This window comes from Dendrobates tinctorius, unplaced genomic scaffold, assembly GCF_039654945.1.
Source record: "Dendrobates tinctorius isolate UK_male_01 unplaced genomic scaffold, ASM3965494v1 ptg000162l, whole genome shotgun sequence".
In the NCBI taxonomy this organism is placed as follows: domain Eukaryota; kingdom Metazoa; phylum Chordata; class Amphibia; order Anura; family Dendrobatidae; genus Dendrobates; species Dendrobates tinctorius.
In genome coordinates this window covers 67,025,352-67,049,228 of record NW_027361829.1, presented here as the reverse complement: position 1 = coordinate 67,049,228, position 23,877 = coordinate 67,025,352, and the positions used below count along the sequence as shown (strand labels likewise).

The window sequence follows — 23,877 nt, the reverse complement described above, 5'->3', positions numbered from 1 at the left end:
GCTTCCAGCTCACAGGCAGACAGGGCTGAAATATTATAGCAATACTCAGAGCGGAGAGAGCTGCAAAATGTGTTTGTAAGAACACAAAGTTCAGTTCTCCTGTTCTGTGTTAGTTATTTGCCTCACTGATAACTCCTCCTTCATGTGAAATAAGCTCTGGAGGCAGTTATCTTCCAGCAACGTCCTCCCCAGAGCCTGGAAGAAGTCATTTATATAGAAGAAAAAGGTGGATTTCTCTGGAATAAGACATCAGATGGCAGATATCAAGGTATCATTTTATTCAGCTTCCTATGACCTACATATCCATATAGAAGGCTTAGTATGGTTGATCGTACTGACAGATTCCCTTTAAAGAATTGCAATGTATCAATAAATATCAGATACTATACATATGGAATCTGATTTTTTTGAGGGGCGCACACAGACTAGAATGGGCAAATCTTATCCAAGAAAAGGAACCTAGTGCATACTGCAATTTTTTTCAAATGCAGGTGCGTTCAATGAAAAAAAATGCTTGTCTACACTGCCCCATTGAATAAAAGCACTTGGACCCAAAATACAAATGCTGTTCCATGAAAGAACCTTCATCTTTCTGGCAATACATCATGTTACTTGCCAGGTATAATTGAACCTGCATGGCTGCCAGCTCCCTCTATACTATGTGTATGGCTGCTTGTGGAAGGATCATTTACCGGACAAACATTCATTTAAGGTCAATGTGTCATCAGAAAATGCAAAAGGCTGGAACAATCCAGTTTCCCATGCAGGTAATATTAAAAATTATCCTTTATTATGATTGATTGATTGAGTGAGAGTGTGTGTGTGTGTGTGTGTGTGTGTGTGTGTGTGTGTGTGTGTGTGTGTGTGTGTGTGTGTGTGTGTGTGGAAAAGATCTTGGCACAACTAAGTGCACACTATGATGACACCTATGGTGTCACTGGCGCTGCCTAGGGGGTGCTATCAGGGGGTGCGCGAATGAGCGCAGAGTGCAGGCAGAAGGCACGCAGTGCGCAAAGACCTGAGACTAGTGTAGTGAGCACAGGACCTGGCACCAAGCAACCACGTGACCAGGGTGGCGGAGCCATCGCAAGTGAGTGCAGGGAAAGACACTGAGCACACAGGGCAAAGACAGTAAATGTGGTCAAGGAGAGCCGAGAGTCAGAAGCCAGACAAATGCGTAGTACCTAAGGACAAGACAAAGAGTAAGCGGGGACAAGCCAAGGGGGTCAGATAACCAGGAGAGACAAAGTAGTACAAAAGCAGGATACAGAGGCAGAAGTCAGGGGACACACCGAATCATACACATCAAGGCACACAAGCACAAAGGCACACATTTAAGGACGAGTCACCTAGGTCAGCAACCACCGAGTATACGGAAGTATCACCGATACTAAATCCAGAAACTGCCAACATTAGATAGCCGCCTCAAACCCAAAGACAGACGAACTAGAATTAACCCTGACCAGGATGGAGGCGAAACCATCCTGTCCAGAGTCATGACACACACTTTGTTGTTAGACTTGGTTTGAACGTTAATTTTGTGATGTCACGGATGACTGGATACTCCGCCTCCAGCAGGGCAAATTTCTATGACACCCATGACCCTGGATACACCGCCTCCAGCAGGGCGAATTTAAACAATGAAACATGCAGCCGGATACACCGCCTCCAACAGGCGAATTTCAATAGTTACACGTGTATCTGGATACACCGCCTCCAGCAGGACGAATTTACAGAGATAAGGGAAACACCAGGGAAACCGATACAATGGAGGGCCCTGCAATAGGGAACGGGGATCGTGGAGACCTCCTGCACTCCCCTGAGTCAGTGTCTCTACACTCCTGACGGTCCCTAGGCAGGTTCCGCACCTGGCGACGAGCAGGATACCTAAAAACCCTAGATCGCCCTGCACCTATCCCTTTCTAATGAATAGGACGGTGCAGAAACTAATCCCACCACTGCACTAAAACACACATAATGAAAGTAACAAACAGGGAAAAACCACTTAGCTTTGCTCTGTTGCTATTGCTCCCAGCAACAGAATAGCTGCTACTTCACCAAAGCTTTGTCAGAGCTGCAAGGAACTCCTCACTGTTGCTCCTTCCACACCAGGACTCTGACTGAGCTGCAAGGAACTCTTCTCTAGCTCCTTCCTCCACCAAGGATGGTTGGAAATGACCAATATCACCAACAGTGAGTGAGACCACCTGACTCACCTTTATAGGCAAGAGCCAGAGCAATCACACCTGCTAGTGATTCCCGTGTAATAATACTAGCCACCACCAGGGGCAAAACTAGAACTAAAGACACCACTGTGTAATGACCCTAATGGCCACCGGGGGTAAAACTAACTTTAAGCAACCAGCTTAAAGGAAAAAAAGGTTACATCTGCTTTTATCTGTCACAATCCAACATGGATCGTGACAAATTTCCTTTTTACTGAGATATAAGAGAATAGCATCCCCATACAGGTGACAATCCAGCAGCTATCGCCTGTACACTATAGCTGACAACTGGCTGTATCAGCCACGATCTGTTTAACCCCTTAGATGCTGCTGTCAATAGTGACTACATCATATAATGGTTAAAAGAGTGTGGGGGCTCCTAGTTTATCCCCATTGGCACCCTGAGATCATGATTGTGTGATCCTGATGTTTCCCATGGCAATTCATGGCCAAATAGCGGCCTTAGAGTCTGCCGGCTATAGTGAGCTATTCAGAAGTTAGTGACATTTAGGTGGTAAAAATAAAACTTTTCATTCCTGTCATGTCACCTTGTATTCATTCCTAAAAAGCACCTGAAGGGTTAATAAACTACCTGACAGCAGTTTTCAATATGTTGGGTGGTGCCATTTTAAAATGGTATCACCTTTAGAGGTTTTCCAATATATAGCACCCCCAAAGTCACTTCAAACCTGGATAGGTCTCTCAAAAATATAAATTTTGTAAATTTCCTTGAAAAAAAATAAAAAATTACTGCTACATTTTTAAACCTCCTAAAAGGCTAACAAAATAAAATAACATTTTACAAAAGGTGCTGATGTAAGGAAGACATGTGGGAAATGTTATTTATTAATCGTTTTCTGTACTATATGGATTAAAGGGATAACCAATCAAAGTTTGAAAATTGCAAATTTTTCTGTACATTTTTGTCACATTTCTGATATTTTTATAAGTAAACAAAATCATATCAACCTAAATTTACCATTATAAATTATAATACTGTATGCCACAAAAAACACTCAATCACTGGGATTCATTGAAGCACTCCAGAGTTATTGCTACATAAAGTGACACTGGTCAGATTTAAAAAATTTGGCCAGGTCACTAATTTAAAGGGAATCTGTCACCAAATTTTTGCTACCCTATTTGAGTGCACCAGGATATAAGAGCAGAGACCCTGATACCGGCAAAGTATCACTTACTTTACTGGGTGCTGCAGTTCTCTGATTAAAAATGTTATCTGCTGCAGATCTAGCAGTTCTCTGAATGCTGGTCTCTGTATAACCCGCCCACACCACTGCTTGACAGCCTCCTGTATACACTGTGCATAAGTCAGTGGTGGGGGCATGGCTGATGATCACCTGCTGATAAAACTGTGATTTTACAAAAACTACACAAAGCAGCCCAGTAACTGACACATTGCTGGCATCAGGGTCTCTGCACCAAAATCATGCTGCTCTCAGATTAGGTAGAAAACCATAGTGACAAATTCCCCATAAAAATGAGAAATTCTGTACTTTTCACACTGGTCACTGGGGCTATCCTAGACTCCTGTTTCCTGCTCTTTATTGATGGACTAGTTGGCAGGGAGGTTGTTCCAGATATTTGGAGAACTCACCACAGATTTTCTGTGGATGTAGGCTTGTGCAAATCCTTCTCTCTCTTCATGTAATCCCAGACAGAATCCATTATGTTAAGATCAGGGCTCTGTGTGGGCCAACTGGATTAAGATCTGGGGTTTCATAGACACAGACCTGAAAAATTCAATGTTTTGCTTACCGAGCCTCTTAGTTATCACTTTTGCTTTGTGGCATGGTGCTTTATCATGATCAGAGCTTTGTGGGGGCTATAGCATCACTTCCTGGACCTCTTGTTCTTCCTTACACTGAAGATAGTTCTTCACGATATTGACTGAATCTTTGGTGTCATTGTCCTGGTGCAGAATACATTTGAAGCCAACCAAATGCCTACTGTTGGTATTTCATGAGGGATAAGTATCTGCCTGTATTTGTGAGTATTGAGGACAGTACTAATCCTCGCAAAATCACCAATTCTTTTTGATGAAATGCAGCCCCAAATCTGCAAGGATCCTCCACTATGCTTCACTGTTGCCTGCTGATACCCATAATTGTACCTCTCTCCTGCCCTTCTACTGCAACCATATATTTCAAATTTGCCTCAATGGTCCAGAGCACCTGCTGCCATTTTTCTGTCCCCAGTCTCTGTGTTTTCTTGAAGAGATGAGTCACTTGGCCTTGTTTCCATGTTGAAAATAAAGATTTTTGGCTATAATTTTTCCATGACTGCCATTTTTGGACAGAATTCTCCAAGCAGTATACAGGCGTAGCTGGGTCATACTATTTATTTCTGCCAGTTCTGAGTTGATGGCACTGCTGGATATCTTCCAATTTTGAAGGTAAGTAAGTCTCATGTGTCTTATCTGCTGCTTTCCTTGGGCGACCACGGTCTAAGGTCTTCAATGCTGCCCATTTTTTTGGTATCCATAATGCTGAGAAATACAGATACTTACCCATCATGCAATACCATCAAAGAGGAGTCTGAATTGCTCCAAATTTATTCTGCAGCACGACAATGACCCTAAACATGCAGTCAATGGCATTAAAAACTAGCTTAAGCGTAAAGACTATGATATGGCCCCACAGAGCCCTGACCTCCACATTATTTAGTCTGCCTGTGATTACATGAAGAAACAGAAGGATTTGTGTACATCCAAAGATGACTGGAACAACCTACCCAGCAGAATTCTTTCAAAAACTGTGTGCAGGGGCACCTAGAAGAATTGATGCCATTTTGAAGATAGTCACACCAAATATTGATTTGATTTAGATTTCTCTTTTGTTTATTCACTTACAGTAGTTTATTTTTATTAATTAAAAAAATGCAATCAACACTTGTTTTAAAGCATTCTTACTTTGCATCATTTTTCTACACCTGCCTAAAACTTTTGCACAAGTGTATAATTTTAAAATTCAGTTTTTTTTAAATTTTCCTTATAAGAATTCTTATAAAAAAAAAATCATGAATCTTGCAATTTTCACACTGCCAATGTTTAGCCTCACAAATCCTGTTCACCACAGCACACTTTTCGGAAGTCTCATTACCATCACAGTCAGGATTATGATGAAGTGCAACAAATCTACACAGTACATAACACAAAATCCACCATTCACAGTAGGCCATGGTCACAGCTCACCTCCTCCCCATCACTTTACAATGAACACTGCTCTACCTACAGCATGCTCATTTGATGCTCCAATAAAACTCAGCAGGGTCTGAGTTGGTCTATTACTGCTAATTTCCATGGTGCATTCTGAACAAAAAAGGAAGGAGGATGTTAGAATTATGCCTAATGGCAAGTGAGAAAACTGCAAAATTTCTCTTTTTTAAAAAAAATTTCAGACCATGATCTAAAATTACCACGATTAAACAAAAAATACATTTAAACATAAATAGCTGATTTAAACAATTGATAATTTTCTGATTATACATTCTGTTTTACCAGACAACCACCTTCTTTTCCTATACTGTTTACTCTGGGAACCTGCATATCCAGTTGGAACTCTAAAAAACACAGTCAAGGATATTGAGCCGAAATAGTATACCATATACATAAAAAATCCTGAGGAGTTGAATTATTGGAAGGTTGAAGATAGAGAAACAAATAAGTGTATCAAAGGAGCTAAATAATGGCTTCCAGAAAGAGTATGCATAGGCCTAGTAAATCAACTTAGCAGATAGAATAAGTTATATACGCCACTTTCAAAAAAATATATCAGAAAAAATTATCCTCATGTTTGGCTAATAAGAAATGCCGAACACTACATATGTTGATACTGAATCAATCTGCAGAAGGTCAAAAATACCAATTACTACACATGCTGATACTGAATTAATCAGCAAAAAATCAAGTTGCCAATAGTAGTATATACAAATGCTAAATCATTTGAATATACTCACAGATCAGTGTCAGATGACATACATGCGCAAATAAGAAAAAGAACCAAAGAAGGAAAACAAGAGGGAGAAAGGGTAGATGTAAGCGGTACACAGGCACTTTGCCTTTAAGTGGCTGCAGCACCCCGATGCGCGTTTTGCGTTTAGCTTTATCCAGGGGGATTTATGGGTACAGAATATATAACAAAACTCTTACAGAGTAAAGCCAGAAACTGATATGTCATACTTACAGGATCGGTGATCATAGCGCGCAGATGTGAGGCCAGAGCTAGGAATGCCAGCATGTTAAAGATGATCCCATTGATTGTGCTATAAACCAAATCTTTGGATGGCAGCAGCATAACAAAAATAACAACAAACTCTGCATAGAAAACCAGAAACCAGGTAACTATGGCACAAGCAATGCCGCAGCCATCTTTGATGAACCACACTTTATCCATGGAGTAATCTACTGGTGGTGGGAGACACTTCTCTGGCTGGAGGTACTCTGCTGTCCTCTCAATATCCCGGTAGCGGTGGCTTGGGGTTGGCATGGTAAGCTTTATAGTCCATATTTTTAGCCTAGAAGAGACGGAAAATTAATTTACAAGAAATGAGACAAAGCTAACAATGTTATGTCTGAGTATATACAGTTAGGTCCAAAAATATTTGGACAGTGACACAAGTTTGGGCAAATTTACCAAAACATATTAAACACAGTTATATAATTAATATAGGCTTACAATGCTGACCCTCACCTTTAAAGGGGTTGTCTGGTCTAAATTGATGTCTGCAGTCATTCTGTGTGACTGCAGACTTATGAATCCCCCCAGAACATACAGTGTGCGATGCAAGGACTCGCCGATTTTTGAACTGGCACTGACGCAAACCTATGCGTTATGCGTACTCCAGGCCAAAGCCCGTCTAATGGGTGTGGCCTTCCTCCATAGACTTGTATAGAGCGAGTTTGTGCCCCATCTAGTGATGCGACTGTAAAGTGGGTGCATCCTCGCATACGCACCCACCGTTCCCAGATAAGAATCCGGTGAATCCTCGCATAGTGTATAGTGCATCTGCTGGGGGATTCATAAGTCTACAGTCACACAGAGAGACTGCAGACTTTCAATTTAGACCGGACAACCACTTTCATTTGAGGGTCTTCACATCCTAAATGGAGTAGGGGTTTAGGAATTAATGACAGCTCTTTAATACGTAGCTACCTCTATTTAAAGGGACCAAAAGTAATTGCACAATTATCTCAAAAGCTCTTTAATGGGCTGCATGGGCAGGTCCCTCATTAATCCATCATCAGTTAAGCAGGTAAAAGGTCTGTAGCTGATTTCAGATGTCACATTTGTATTTGGAAGCTGTTGCTGTGAACCCACAACATGTAGTCAAACAGCATCTCAATAAAAGAGAAACAGACTATCATTAGGCTGAATAAAAAAGAAAGAAATAAGACAGATAGCAGAAATGTTAGGTGTGTCCAAATTAACAGTTTGGTACATTCAGCAAAAAAAAAAAAAAAAAAGCGCACTGGTGAGCATGGGAACTCAAAAACACCAGAATGTCCATGGAAGACAACAGTAGAGGATGATTGCAGATTGATTTCCTACTAGGACAACCCCTTCTTGATCTAAATGTTTGACGCTGATAAAATAAAAATACTTAAACTCCCCACCCGTGCCAATGCCGTTCCAGTGGTGTAAGCACTCGCGGTCCAGAGGCTCTCATGCAGTTGTTATGACACATGAGCATGGTACCCAATGAGCGCAAACCACTAATCAGCCTTAAAGATAGAAAGGCCAGATTAGACTTTGCCAAAAAAACATCTAAAAAAGCTGCCCAGTTCTTTGAACAGATGACACTGAGATCAACCTGTCCCAGAATGATGGGAGGAAGAAAGTAAGTATGGAGAAGGCTTGGAACAGCTCAAGATCCAAAGCACACTACATCCTCTGTAAAGCATGGTGGAGGTAGTGTGAGGTCATGGGCATGCATGGCTTCCAATGGCAACGGGTCACCAGAGTTTATTGATGATGTGACTGAAGACAGAAGCAACCGGATGACTTCTGAAGTGCACAGGGCTATAATTTCTGCTCAGATTCAATCATATGCAGCAAGGATGACTGGATAGCATTTAACATAGAGACGGATAATGACCCAGAACATACTGCAAAAGTAACCCCGGAGTTTTTTAAGGGAAAGAAGTGGAATATTCTGCAATGGCCGAGTCACCAGATCTCAATCCCATCGAGCATGTATTTCACATGCTTAAGACAAAACCTATGGTAGAAAGACCCACAAACAAGGAACAACTTAAATGAGCTTCAGTAAAGGCCTGACAAAGCATCACAAAGGAGGAAACCCAGCATCTGATGTCCATGGCTTCCAGACTTCTGGCTGTCATTGCCTGCAAAGGATTCTCTACTTTAAAGTTAATTTTTCCAATTACTTTTGAGCCCCTGAAATGAGGATTCTTTGTAGGAAAAAGGTTGCAATTCCTAGACGTTTCACAGCGAATTTTTGTTCGACCCCTTTAACTAAACCTGAAAGTCTTCAATTACATCTCAGTTGTTTCATTTTAAACCGAAAATAGAGGCATGCAGAGCCCAAATCACAAAGATTTGGTCAGTGTCCAAATATTTCTGGACCAAACTGTATGGTATGCATCACATTCACAGACCCTTCAGTGATGAATGACTTATAGTCACTCTGTTTTTACATAACTCTAATGCAAACCTTAACTTACAGATGCAACTGATTTAAAGGGATCAGAGTGTTGCAAGATAAAATGAAACTATTCCCACCGAAACAGGTGCTGCTCCTCCACACTATGTTCCCCGCCACTCTCTAGGCATCAACTTTCTTTACTCTGCGTCAAGTGATCTCTGCAGACATTCAAGAAAAAAGTATGCAAACTGAAGGTGAAGTTTGCAGCCAATGAGCGGATGATGATTAGCTGCAGTGATTATGTGACACCCTCTCTGGATGCTGATGACACGAGACTGGTGGGGGACACAGTATGGAAACAATCCAGGAGGTGAGTACAATTTTTTTTTTTGCTTTCTCATACCACTTGAGGCCCATTAAGATTAACTTGCTAGTAGCGGACAACCCCTTTAACACTGAAAGCTAAAGTTGCAGAGAATTCTCTGTCTCCTATTATTAGTGGAAGAGTTAGTACTTATATAATGTCTCTAGTAAATCTTAACCCCCCAAACTTTGCACACTCTATGAGCGGCTTCATGGCCATTAAAGAAGCTCTCCAGTGAAAACAAGTTATCACTTGCCCAAAGGATAGGTGATCATTTATTGATTCGTGGGGGTCCAAAATGAATGGAGCAGCAGTACACATGGCTGACTGCCGCTCCATTCATTATCTAATTGGCTGCCAATTTTCTGGCAGTCTTATAGACGATTAATGTAGTGCCAATTGGACATACAGTATATGCTGCCGCTCAATTCTGAAGGGGATAAAAATACCCTGTCAGAGACAAAATTCTCTGTTCTGTGGACTGGTGCATGTCCCAGGGATCAGACCCCCACGATCAATAAGGTATCACCCATTCTGTGGATACGGGATAAATTGTTTTTACCATAAAAACACTTTCATGTGACGATGAATACATCATGCCTAGAAACATACATAGGCAGTATAAACATACTTGGCAAATAAGCATGTTCCTAATGCCATACCACCCCAATGTTGGGTTTTAAAAGCCTCAAAACAGTTTTTCTACCAATTTTGCCATATATCTTCAGTGGATTTATACCCCAAGAAATTCAGAAAATCTGCGTCCAAATTCAGATGTGTTGGGAAATCTACATTGGGTTGATTTAGTTCGGCACCAAATTGTGGGTAGTATGGTTTGAATGTTTTCCCTAAACCAGACTCCCAAACAGGTTTTTTTGGTGGTTTAGTAAACTGGATTGTGAACGTCTGACAATTACTGGATAATGCACAGACTGAACATTTCAGGAGTTGTCAGGATGAAGTCCAGACAACAGATAATAGACATTGTAGTCTCCAAGATATTAGTGTTTGCTCTACTGAACAAAGCCCTACATCCAGTATTGATTATAAAAGCTTCTGTAGTGTCCAAATGGGAACAAATAATTATTACATCAGCCGCGAAACAAGTTATGTGAGCCAACAGTAATCCGGTAGATTATATAAGCACCTACCGATGTGAGCCGTATCATCATCCAGCCGTCGACCCCAAATTACAAGCACGTATGTCTAAGCCTCAGACATGAAAGGGCAAAAATTCATTTCTCCTCGTGGTAGAAGATGCAAAGGAAGAAGCTTTGGCCCTCATAAACACAATGTACTGACTAAACAGATCCGTTACAAGCTACTAATATGAAAGAGAAGACTAATGGTGTGACCCATCATCAGGGGGTACAACTGCCTCTCACTAACCCGTACATGAACGTGCCTCTCACGGACAAGAGAAGAAGAGGAGCTCATATCAATATGATTCCCCACGACCAGTCAGAGGCAACAAGAGGGCTATATTTCCCTTAGCCTTGTTCAAAGTCCTTTCTTCCTAAAACCAGGGCTGTGGAGTCGGTAAGCCAAACCTGCGACTCTGACTCCTCAATATCCCTTACACCGACTCCCACATATATTGCTTATATTTAAGTGAAAAATGTATTGTAGTACAATGTGAACATCAGACATTTAATCATTTCTATGATCCAATAATCAAGATATTTAGATAGAACATAATATCTATTTATTGGAATACAACTTTAGAACACAAAAAACTGTAATAAACTGTAAATATGTAATACACTGTATACATGTACATGTATACGGTACAGACCAAAGTTTGGACACACCTTCTCATTCAAAGAGTTTTCTTTATTTTCATGACTATGAAAATTGTAGATTCACTCTGAAGGCATCAAAACAATGAATTAACACATGTGGAATTATATAATTAAAGTGTGAAACAGCTGAAAATATGTCTTATATTCTAGATTCTTCAAAGTAGCCCCCTTTTGCTTTGATTACTGCTTTGCACACTCTTGGCAGAGCAATGCCTGTCCTGGGCGTCCTTTTGGGCAGCTATGAGGTGTACCTGACTGGTGCTAAAAAAAAAAGGAGTGTTAGTCTGTGTGCTATCCGGCTTTCATTCTTTTTGGTACAGATAAGATATGGATAGACAGATATGGATAGATAGATGGATGGATAGAGCAGAGTTCTAATCTGCTTTTGCTATTGAAAACATTATCTATGAGCTCAAAAACCTTTCAGGTGATGCGGTTTTTTAAAAAGCTGATCTGCTTTTGCAACTGAAAAACGTATCCTCAAAAAATGCAGGAAAAACACTGTGTGTGAACGTAGCCTTAGATCAGGAATAGAACAGCCATTTATAGGACATTTCATAACTTTCCCAAATTCCTATGAAAAAATATTCAGCATATTCTGCATTGAACTACTGTACCAAATTTATTATATATTTTAGGAGTCGGAGTCGGTCCATTTTATACCGACTCCACCAAAATGAGCACCGTCTCCGACTCCACAGCCCTGCCTAAAACGGAGACTTTGAAATGCTGACGAGAGCTTTATTACTGCTGCCGACTAGTTGAGAGTTCTGCGCAAGGGTCCTACTCTACATTAGAGTCATTCCCAAAATCACAAGCTCTCTCTCTATAGGGTTCAAGGGCCCTGAACATAGGATTGCGGGGGTCCCTTTGGTTTGACACCCAGCAATCAGCAAATTATCCCCTATCGTTAGCTGATGATTTTGGTAGTAACCCTTGTAAAGGAGTTCTCCACTTTGAGCCACCCATACTTGTTAGAGTCCATTGACAATAAGCAGATCACAAAGTGCTGACATGTCATAACTAAAAAAAAAACGTTTTGATGGCTCAAAACTCGCAAAGAAAAAACAAGCAGCATGGGCACGAGTTCAGAAATCTCATTCATTTTGCTGGCTCTGTAAAATGCTGCGTTTTTTTCCCACAGCAAAGATGCAGCATGAGAACAAGTCCTTAGTGTTTAATCTTTAGGGGGAAACTGTGCATTACATCGTGTCCACTGGAATCAGGAGACTGTGTGTGTCATGGAGGACAGGACAGGTCCTCCACAGTGACAAGCTGTAAAACTACTGAACAGTTTGGCAGTAGCTGAGGATCCCGAGCCAGGAACCCTACTACTTACTCACAATTCCCATGAGGTGATTGAAACCCTATTAGTTTACAATTATCAGGGGATTTTAACAAGCTCCTAATATTAAATTCTCCGACTTATAAAGGAATACAGGCAACAAGGATTTGGGGATAATCATGTAACACACTAACCATGTAAAACACATCAGTATCACTAAATGACTGACAAGTAATCCAACCTTTTCTATACAAACATATCAACCAGGCACATAAAGTGAGAAATCAGAATACACCTCACCAACCTAGATCCAAGTTGTGGCCATTTAGATGCCTGTCACTAGAAAAGTGCTGCCGGCAACCAGGAAACAAACTGCAGCTCTTCCTTCCAAGTCACTTCCTTAAACCTGGCCCAGCCCAGCCCTTGACTCCCGCCCAGCTGAGACAGGGACATACACTGATACTGCTACAGAGGGAACTTTGCTCTTCCTATTATTATTAGAAGTAACTACTTGCACAGAATGGGTTGTATTCAAGATGAGGTAATAGCTGAAGTCAGTGGGCAGCATCTAAAAACTTGCCCTGTGATGAAACGTTCTTTACACCTCTAAATACTAGAACATATAAGGCTAGATTCTCATGATGAGCTTTTAGTGAGTTTTTGATGTTGCAGATTTTCTGCACCCATTAAAGCAACACTCCAGCGGTTTTTTATTTTATTTCACAGCTGGAGTGGTGCTTAAAAGTTCCCTACCCCCTGTCAGATCCTGACCTTCCAGCGTTTTAATCTGTTTTGGCGCCACTTTGGTCCATCTCCTGCAGATCTGCTCGCTGCTCCAGTGTTTCATGGAGAGAGCCGGGGGTCACTAACCAATGTAAGTCCATGAGAGCGCCATTCTGGCCTCATAGACATGCATTCAGAGCTAAAGATGTAACTTCTGACTTTGGGCCAGTCAAAACCTGTACTCACAAGATGGCGGCGTGTGACCAGAGCAGTGCCGAAAAATAGTGAAGACAACAGAGGGTGAATATAGGATCAGGGACTTACATTTAAAGCACCACTCCAGCACTAAAAAAATGACAACGCTGGAGTGATGATTTAAACAAAATCGGTTACTTACAGTTTTTAAAAAATACACAGTGTAAAAAAGCTCACCAAAAGCTCATCTCGGGAAGGTAGCCTAATACCACTTCATACACCAACACATGGTACCTATATGCATTAATCCCCATCAGCGAATCAATACAAGGCATGTTATTTTTGCTGATATTTGGGTGAAAAGAAGGGACTGTCATTCCTAAAAAATACCCACGGAAGGTATGACTGTTATTGATTACTCCTAGTTCAAGCTTTGCTACATTTGTAATTTCCTAATACCTGAAAGGAGTGTTCCTGCCGCTAAAGACGTGTTACCTATCCGCACGATAGCCAATACAGCACTAGTTTCTCTGCTGGCAGCTCACCAGTTCTCCTCAGCTGTTAGGATGCAGAGCTACCTCATTGATGCCGCTATATTCATTGTCCATGGGATTGACAACGCTGGCAGCCTACTGAGCTGGGCAGTCCCATAGAAGGAGCTGCAGAAGTCATGTCCATCCATGCTGTATGCACTGAGGAGGAACATTGAGGAGGGACTCTTGTTACTGTGAACCAAACGGGTCACAGTAGTATGACCTCTGCGATCAGACATTTATCACCTATAGTGTGACTAGGCAATAAATGCATTTCAAGGAGCAACCCTAAACCATAATCTTTATTTTGAGCACTAATTATCAAATACAATGAAATTAGTAAATATTCAAATATTCTTCTTTCACGTTTACTTTCCTTGTGCAGGAATGAAAGATACCAAGCAATGGCTATACTTGGTCAACAGAATGGTAGGGATGGCACATTGCGATAAAGGACTCCCATGGTATGGTGATATTGCCAAGTTCTAATATGTTGGTATATTGGACCCCAGAAATAGACATGCTCCAGTGTGATTCTGGCATTCTGTATATTTGCAGGGACAATGTTTTTTGCTTACACAGGAGGGGGGGGGAAGGTCACACATGACCTGGCTGGTCACAGCATGGGTAGCCTATATTACTGGTTGAGCAACAGAGTGCTCAGGTGGGTATATCCAAAAAATTTGCATGAGGTCTCGAGTCCAATTACGGCAATAGTTAGTATGGAGCTGTGATAATGCTCCCGGGGTACTGCTTTGGCCTTTACTATACCTCCCCGTGCCACTGCTGTATGACACCTGTGCAATGCTGTAAAGAACAGGTACATTGACTAACAATATGATGGTGTTATACAGCAATTTTGTCTTCTACACATAGCTCTACATATAATATTACAGATTTTGCCTTTAGACGCCAACAGAGACAGCTCTGAATATTTATGAGGATGCCAACAGTCAGGGACTTTCAGGAGCTTGATCGCTGTGCTCCAGAGAAGCATCAGATATCATCATCAGGTTCCTGCTTTCAGATGACTGCCAGTAATCACAAGGTTAAATATTTTGGGGGGGTATTGTTAGTGTTAATGGAATATTAACTTTCTCCCCTAGTGACGGATATATGACATCTACATTTGCGAGGCTCTCTGCTGGGAAGGTGCAAAGCCTGACAAAGATGTGTGATCCGATGAGTTACATAGTTACTTAGTAATGGTGTCCAACAACTCATTCTACAGTGAGACACTGTCTAAGGAGTTGTTCACAAGCAGCAGCTGCGGTAGTCTTTCCACTGCTTCTCTGCACAATCACATGAAGGGAAATGACTGGCAGGGCTGTCTTGCAGATGAAATAGCCATGTCCCTTCTCAATTATGTGATTGTACAGTGGAGTAGTCAAAAGACGGCAGCGGCACAGGACCACCAGACCGGGCATTGTGGTCCACATAGACTGTAAGATTCACCCATATGACCCCAGCCTAAGGCTATATTCACAAATTCATATCAGTGTTACATCTAAGAGTTCTGTCTGCTACCTGTTCCCAGTCTACTAGGACCTCTGCTGCGTGTCCGGCGGTTTCCAAGACGTCCCTTAGCTGCCTGAGGCTTCCATGGTATTTGGACTTTCTTATTACTCCGGAGTTTTGTCTGTTACCTGTCTGCGTTCTCCATGACACCTCCTGTCTCCTGCGGCTAACCAGTTTTTGAGTCTCCAATCTGCCTACAGTTGCTAATATCTCTGCAATCTGCCTATGGTCTTCACTAACTGTGCAACCTGCCTACGGTCTTCATTAGCTCTTCTAATGATCTCCTATCTGCTATCCGTGTCCTGCATGCGTCATCCACTTGCGGAAACCGGACCTTCGGCTTAGAGGATCCAACTAACCCAGTGAATCCAGAACAGCGACAGCTGCAACAGCAGCAGATGTAACAGAATCTATCAGACATTTATGGTATATCCGCTGTTCATGTCATAAATATCTAAACATGTACGTACATGGTGCCTTTTTCAGGTGGATTCTGACAGGAATCTGCTTGAAAACGTGTCACAAAAACATAATGCACAGTGATATCAAAACGATGTTCCATCTTATGTCACCTACTTTAACCACTTCAGGGTTCTGAAACCTTGGAGCGGACAAGAGAAATGACACACTCTTTCTTCGGGCGGTATCCAGTAAGAAGCCTCCCGCTCCCTATACCAAACAGCAAAGCGTGAAAGCCACTGCAAGTACGACAGTGCAACTGCCTTCGGATAACGACTGCCGGTGTTCTCCAGAAGAGGCGTCATCTTTGACAATTTGGCACCTGTGCCGGCATCTAAATGACCACGCGTTCATATGCCCTAAGGTTGTTATACCAATTAGTGATTAAGTATGATATGGACTTACCCCTTTCTTTCACACATCAGGTTTTCGGCGTCAGGCGCGATCCGGCGCTTTTGACTAAAACCGGATCCGGCGAAATGCAATGCCGGATCCGGTTCCCCCCCATTGACTTGCATTAGAGCCGGATCGAGCCGGATGGCCATGCGTTTCATCCGATTTTCGCCGGATCCGGCAATGTGACGCGATCCGGCGTCTGGAAAAAACGGCTACTGTAACGTTTTTTGTCTCCGGCGAAAAAGCCGGACACGCCGGATCCGGCGTGTCCGGCTTTTTCATACAATGAAAGCCTATGAGCGCCGCAATGCGCCTGATCCGGCGACAGCCGGATCCGGCGGCCGGATCCGGTTTCTTTGGTCTGAGCATGCTCAGTAGCTCTGCCCACAAGACATATATAAAAGCAAGACAGTGGGACCCTCAGCCACACCCAACATGCCACCCAAGCCAAGAACCAGGAGCAGGAGAAGGCAGCAGACATCTGCATCAGCACCATCAGCACCACCCCAAATGGAGCAGCATGCTGAACAACGGGAGGGGAGTCCAGCAGCAGATGAGAGACGGTAATTATCAAATCCCCCATTCCTCCAAACTAGGGCTATGGAATATCAAGATATTCATTGGCCCTTTGTTTCTCTTTATTCAACAGCCGCCCAATAGATGCAGCAGCAGCAGCAATGGCAGCAGCAGAAACACCACCCACAGCCATGGAGTCTGGCCATGAGGAAGACAGCACATCTTCTTCTGGGAGCCCTGCCTCGCATCGTCAGCGTTTGACGGTAAGTTTTTATTTCCAAAATCCATCATCTCTGTAATATATGTCTATTCATTTCCTTTTATTTCAAAACAGGAATCACAAGATGAAGAGGAGCTCCCAGAAGAAGAAGGAAGGGGTGGACAGACACTTGGAGTGGGCTCACAATTGGTAAGTTTTTTGCATCAAACGCAGAAACACAACATCACACTACACACAACACATAGAAAACAATGTTCTGCAGACCACACACAGCAAACAAATGCCTACATCCAAAGACATAACATTTTTTGTTTTCTTCTCTAGTCTTCCCAATCTGGTGCTCGGCCAAGAGGTCCTCGCAGTGCCTCCCAGGGTCGTCGGCGACAGCAACGCGGCGGTCACCAGCGTGTAAGTATAAATATTTTTGCTTTGTTTTTTTTGCACTTTTTATTTCATTTCTTTTGTGGAGGCTAATTATGTTATTTTTGTCTTTTTCTTTAACAGCCTTCACAGCGTGCTCCCGACTCTGACGGTGAGGATGGAGGGATTGATGTGGACCGCCTCATCGATCTCGTCAGAGAAAGGGAGCCGCTCTGGAATATGGCTGACCGCTGCCATGCTGACCTGATCGTTACCCGACGACTCTGGGAGGAAATCTGTTCGCTCCTTGTGGACCGCTGGGAGGACCTCGAAGCTCGGGCCCAGATTAAAGAGCGTAAGTATATACAGTACCGGTTGCTTGATTTAAACCAGTGTTTCCCGAACTCCAGTCCTCGTGGTCCCCACGGATCATGTGTTCAGGATTTCTATTTACTTTGGAAATCCTGAAAACATGACCCCTGGGGACCATGAGGACTGGAGTTTGGGAAACACTGATGTTGTATACTAACCACTTTGTCCTTTCTCGTTTCAGGGGAGAGAATTGTGAAGCGGTGGCGGTCTGTGAGGGATCGTTTCAAGAAGGAGTTCAATAAAGAGATGCGGGCCCCGAGTGGATCTGGAGGACGCAGGAGCAAGTACAAGTATGCACGAGCCCTGTCGTTCCTCCGGGAGACAATGCTCACCAGAAGGTAAATATTACACACCACATGTGACAAAAAAATGTTTAGATGTAACTTTTTTTTTTTCAGCCAGGGCCATACCATGTCACTATTTTAATTGTTTTTTTTCTCTTTATTCCACAGCACGGTGAGCAGCACTCGGGAGCCTGCACGATTGGACCCTTCTGAGGCGATCCCTGAGGAGACCGTCACCGAGGGACACTTCGACCGCCCCGGTACATCTGCACCTTCCCAGCCTTCCCACACATTCGACCCATCTGTCCCATCCACCAGCACAGGAGCATCGTGGCCACCTACATTACATGAAGCTGCTGGTGAGGAGATCGCTTTCCCTTTACCCCACCCTTCTGCCCCTGCCACCTCTAGTACACCTGCGGGTACTGGGCGGCAGCGGCAGAGGGGTCAGGAAAAGAGTTATGCGCCAAAGTTCTTGCATCTGAATGCATCTTTCCAGAACTGTCTAAAAGTCTTGTCAGAGCAAATCTCCGCAGGCTTTCAGCAGATCAACTCCAGCATTCTGGAGGTGAAGACACTTCTGCAAACCATGCATTCAGAAGCAAGATCTTCGCCAAACCACACCTTTTTCAGGTCTGTTGTGGAGCGCATGGCAACACTATCTCCTACCCAGCAGATGCATGTAATGCATTCGTGCCACGGTGCTCTACAGCAGGTTACCTCCCAACCTCCACCTCCCACCACTGTAGTTCCTCCACCTGCACCCCCTCCAGCCACTTTCCATCCTCCCCCTCCTATTACATCTGCACCCCCTCCAGCCACTTTCCATCCTCCCCCTCCTATTACATCTGCACCCCCTCCAGCCACTTTCCATCCTCCCCCTCCTATTACATACCAGCAACCTCCCCAGTACCAGCAACCTCCCCAGTACCAGACATCTCCCCACTTCCAGCAACCTGCCCCGTATCAAACTCCTTCCCCGTACCAAACTCCTTCCCCGTACCAAACTCCTTCCCCATACAACTTTCCATCAACATCATCTGCTCCTACAGTCCCTGCCCAACCCTCCACTCCACCGCCCACCACCTCTTCTGCCTCCCACATGTCCACCCATTCTGTAGCTTTTTCCACACCATCACCTCTAACTGTTCCTTCCCCACCACGATCCCAATCCTCTCTCCACACTCCCAGTGTCGAAGTGTCCCGCAGCCCCTCCAGCAGTATTTCCACCCCACACTACACAGATTTATGATGTGTTTTGTAATAAAAATGCCCAGTTTTTTTTCAAACCTTTATTAAAAAAGTTTTTTTAACTTTAAAAACAGTTTACAAACAAAAAAATATTTTAAATAAAAGTTAAATTATTGTTTACACTGGTTGTCTGTCATTTCTTTCTGCGGCGAAATATGTTTAAAAAAAAGGTTAAATAAAGGGTATTTAAAAGGTAAAAAGGTATTCAAAACCAGGTATATAACTGTGGGTAAATTTTAGCTTTTTGCCACAGTTGTGTTCCTGGTTGTGTTTGAAGCAAAGTATTTCACCTAAAAAGTTGTGTTTATTGTTGGTGATTTCATAACAATGTACACAACTTTTGTTAAAAGGTGAAATACTTTGCATAAAACACAACCAGGTACACACCTGTGGCCTAAAGCTAAAAATAGAGACCATGACAAGATAGCCAACTTTGGTTGGCAAAGGTATATACTGTTGGTACAGAAGGTACACAAGTTTGGTTAGGGCACAAATCTTTCACACTCTGTCATCCTGCCAGTGTACTCTGCCTTGAGGTGACAAAGTATAGTGCAAAATTGTCCCTCATTACTGAAACCGTCACAGAACTTCTAGTGGTAATGTCATGGTAATCTTGCAAGGTGGTTTCTTCAGAGGTGTCCTCAATGGAAATGGGTTCCTTGCAGATAACAAAATTGTGGAGTACCACGCAAGCTTTGATCACCTCGTCCACAGTTTCTGTCTTGAGGTTGATCGCAGTCAATAGGACCCGCCATTTGGCTGTCAGAATACCAAAGGTACATTCAACCATTCTTCTTGCTCTTGTGAGGCGGTAATTAAAAATGCGTTTTGGTCTTGTCAATCCTCTGCTAGAGTACGGTTTCAAAAGGTGTTCTGACAGCTGGAAGGCTTCATCCCCTACACAGACAAATGGCATAGGTGGACCAGATGTTTGCGGCAGCGGTCTAGGTGGTGGGGACTGGAAGGTGTTTCCATACAGTTTACGCCCCATGGCAGACAGTTTGAAAACTTGAGAGTCATTGGAGCGGCCATAGGCCCCAATATCCACAGCAATAAATTTGTATTCCGCGTCAGCGATGGCCATGAGGACAATTGAAAAATATTTCTTGTAATTGAAATATTCCGATCCCGATCCGACTGGCTTTACAATGCGGATATGTTTCCCGTCCACAGCGCCCAAGCAGTTGGGAAACTGACATATCTGTTGAAACTTGTCAGCAATTTCAATCCACCTCTCTGTTGTGGGCTCTGGTAAAAACTCTTCAGCTAAGGAGTCCCACAGTGCACGGCATGTGTACTTCACTATTCCTGATATGGTGGAAATCCCGAGTCTGTACTGGAAATGCAGTGACGAAAGGGATTCTCCAGTTGCAAGAAATCTGTGGGGAATTAAAAAACAATCAATTAGTTTAAAATCACAGCATTACATACCAAAACTCAGCTATAACACTTGGAGATACAAACTACCACCAACAAGATTGCAGTGAAAGTGTGCTCTGATGCGATCACATCCAATAAATGTGGCTTACCTTAAAGTCACCATCAGACGCTCTGCGGGTGAAACAGAGAAGCGGCAATAGGTGTCTGCTTTTCTTATGAGGTGTGCAATGCGCTCCACCAAGTAATCAAAATTCTCCATTTTCATCCGAACATATCCAAAAAATTTATCCGGGTTTCGTCGAAGGTCCATGCAGAGTGTAGAATAGACCCCACGCGTCATTCTCTTGGCTGTGATGGGGTGGATCCACAAACGTCGTCTACGATGCCTGATGCGCTGCTGTCTCGCTCTTTCCTTCTCCAGAACAATCACCCTCAAACGATTCGCCTCCGCTATAAAATCCGCCAAATTCTTCAAAATATTTCCAATCACAACATCCATCTTCGCCAGTAACTTGCTCTTCTCTCCAACCTGCACTTTCTCCTCGACAACCTGTCAAAGAAGGGCTGTAGGAACACTCTATATATAGTTTTCCAGTAGCCAATCCCGTTCGGAAGGCCACAAGGGTCAATTTTAAAAACCGGATCCGGCATAATCCGTCGAAAAACGGATAGAAAAACGGATGAACCGGATGAGACGGATCCGGTTTTGTCTGTCAAGAACAAGACGGATCCGGCAGAAAACCGGATCCGTCACATCCGGTTTTACTAAACATTTGCCGGATCCGGCGTTCCGGCACGACGCCGGATCGCGCCTGACGCCGAAAACCTGATGTGTGAAAGTAGCCTAAAGGGAATCTGTTACCACCTTAACGATGCCTTCTCTGACGATGAGGATCTGGGAGTCTCATATGTTACATGTGTCTGTCCTGTAGCTTTAGGAGAACGTTACACCTTATTACTTGCAGCACTCATATTTATGAGCGGCTAGCATAATTCTGCCCCCTGACTGTTGACTGACAACTCTCTCCTTATTAATGCGCATTGGGGGAAAGTGTTCAATCTGTACCTGAAGGGTGGCGTTAGGCAGAAACTCATGGATGCCGAGGACTCCACTTGTGTGCCTCATCAATGGAGTGGACTGCTTCCACACAAAAACTGCAAAATGTAATTTTTTCTAAAACTACAAGAGAGATACACGTTACAGGAAAAAAAACTGAAATCAGCATGTCTACCATTATCTTATGCTGCTTTTAGGGTGCTCATTAGGCCAAGTTCACATGACTGTATAGAAATAATGATAAAATAATAAAAAACTATCACTGTTTTTTGCGCTCGCATACACTTGAATAGACAAGCCTCATGTGAACGTACCCCAAAGGTGGTGACAGACTCAATTTTTTTTTTAAAAAGTATTTTATTATCTAACTTGAAAGAAATATAGAGGAGCAGGTCATAACATGAGAATACATCTCCCCTTGGAGGAATATTGCACTGATGATTCGGTTCACTGTCTGTTTATTGCAGCGGTCATAGATTTGAGTAGGAAAGCAGCCCGGCAATGGACAATGACATTGCTTGTTCGGTTGTATTGTGAAGTAGTATGACCTTTCACCATAGTGCAATGCAATACCAGGCAGCCCTCCTACCACGCTCATCTCCAAGTGATACTGCAGACTGTACCTGACCCATGGGCGCTGCACCACCTCTTTCTTATAACTTAGCATCTTACCTTACAAGAACAGGAGAATGGTTTTCAGTGAGGAGAAACAATATTGTGAGTATGAACTAATAAGACATACAATTCTCCTAAGAGTTCCCCAACAATAGAATAGAAAGTGATAACCTGAGGGGGTCTTATCTTTGCGTTCCCTGCATAGGGTGCAGTTACACCAGAAAATAATACGGGTAACCTGATGTCCCACATCTACAATAAATTTGGATGCTGAGCTGTAAAATTAGTGTAAAATCCAAGCCAAGCAGTGCTGTGTATTTTCTAACCTGCAGCATGGTCATTATGTTATCTAGGCTGAACTAGATGGACATAAGGTCTTCCTTCAGCCTTCAAAACTATGTTACTATGTTAAATGTTATAATTTCTCTTTGAAGCACATTTGCTGCAAAATGCACAATGGAAGACATCTGCCACGTCGGGACCCACCCGGAGTGCTCATTCTGATTTTGTCTTGTTCTGTTCATTTTTTTCAATGGACAGAAAAAAAACCAAATTCATTTCTATATTCATGTAAATTTATTTTGTGGACCACCAGAAGCTCATTAAAACATGCAGTGGTTATTAGCAGGGCTGTGGAGTCGGTAAGCCAAACCTGCGACTCAGACTCCTCAATTTCCCTTACACCGACTCCACGACTCCGACTCCCACATATATTGATTATATTTAAGTGAAAAATTTATTGTAGTACAATGTGAACATCAGACATTCATTTAATCATTTCTATGATACAATAATCAATAATTAATAATATTAAGATAGAACATAAGCTATATTTATTGGAATACAACTTTAGAACACAAAAAACTATAATAAATTATAAATATGTAATACACTATGTAATATCGATTACATATATACAGTACAGACCAAAAGTTTGGACACACCTTCTCATTCAAAGAGTTTTCTTTATTTTCATGACTATGAAAATTGTAGATTCACTCTGAAGGCATCAAAACTATGAATTAACACATGTGGAATTATATAATTAACAAAAAAGTGTGAAACAACTGAAAATGTCAGTCTAGGTTCTTCAAAGTAGCCATCTTTTGCTTTGATTACTGCTTTGCACACTCTTGGCATTCTCTTGATGAGCTTCAAGAGGTAGTCACCGGAAATGGTCTTCCAACAGTCTTGAAAGAGTTCCCAGAGATGCTTAGCACTTGTTGGCCCTTTTGCCTTCACTCTGCGGTCCAGCTCACTCCAAACCATCTCGATTCGATTCAGGTCTGGTGACTGTGGAGGCCAGGTCATCTGGCGTAGCACCCCATCACTCTCCTTCCTGGTCAAATAGCCCTTACACAGCCTGGAGGTGTGTTTGGGTTCATTGTCCTGTTGAAAAATAAATGATGGTCCAACTAAACGCAAACCGGATGGAATAGCATGCCGCTGCAAGATGCTGTGGTAGCCATGCTGGTTCAGTATGCCTTCAATTTTGAATAAATCCCCAACAGTGTCACCAGCAAAGCACCCCCACACCTCCTCCTCCATGCTTCACCGTGGGAACCAGGCATGTCGAGTTCATCCATTCACCTTTTCTGCCTCGCACAAAGACACGGTGGTTGGAACCAAAGATCTCAAATTTGGACTCATCAGACGAAAGCACAGATTTCCACTGGTCTAATGTCCATTCCTTGTGTT

At 42.8% G+C, this 23,877-nt stretch overlaps 1 protein-coding gene across 4 annotated transcripts in view; it reads right to left on the bottom strand.

The window, feature by feature from the left end:
- Window positions 1-23,877, bottom strand: part of ZDHHC3 (zDHHC palmitoyltransferase 3) — an 87,737-nt gene that overhangs the window by 54,887 nt on the left and 8,973 nt on the right. For 3 of the 4 annotated variants that reach the window (XM_073550079.1, XM_073550078.1, XM_073550081.1), the window contains exon 2: window positions 6,428-6,758. In XM_073550079.1, coding sequence (XP_073406180.1) covers window positions 6,428-6,730 — 303 coding nt within the window. In that variant the 5' untranslated portion in view covers window positions 6,731-6,758. Of the gene's footprint in view, window positions 1-6,427; window positions 6,759-12,604; window positions 12,685-23,877 lie in introns of those variants that run through there. The other variant, XM_073550080.1, reaches the window with a different exon arrangement.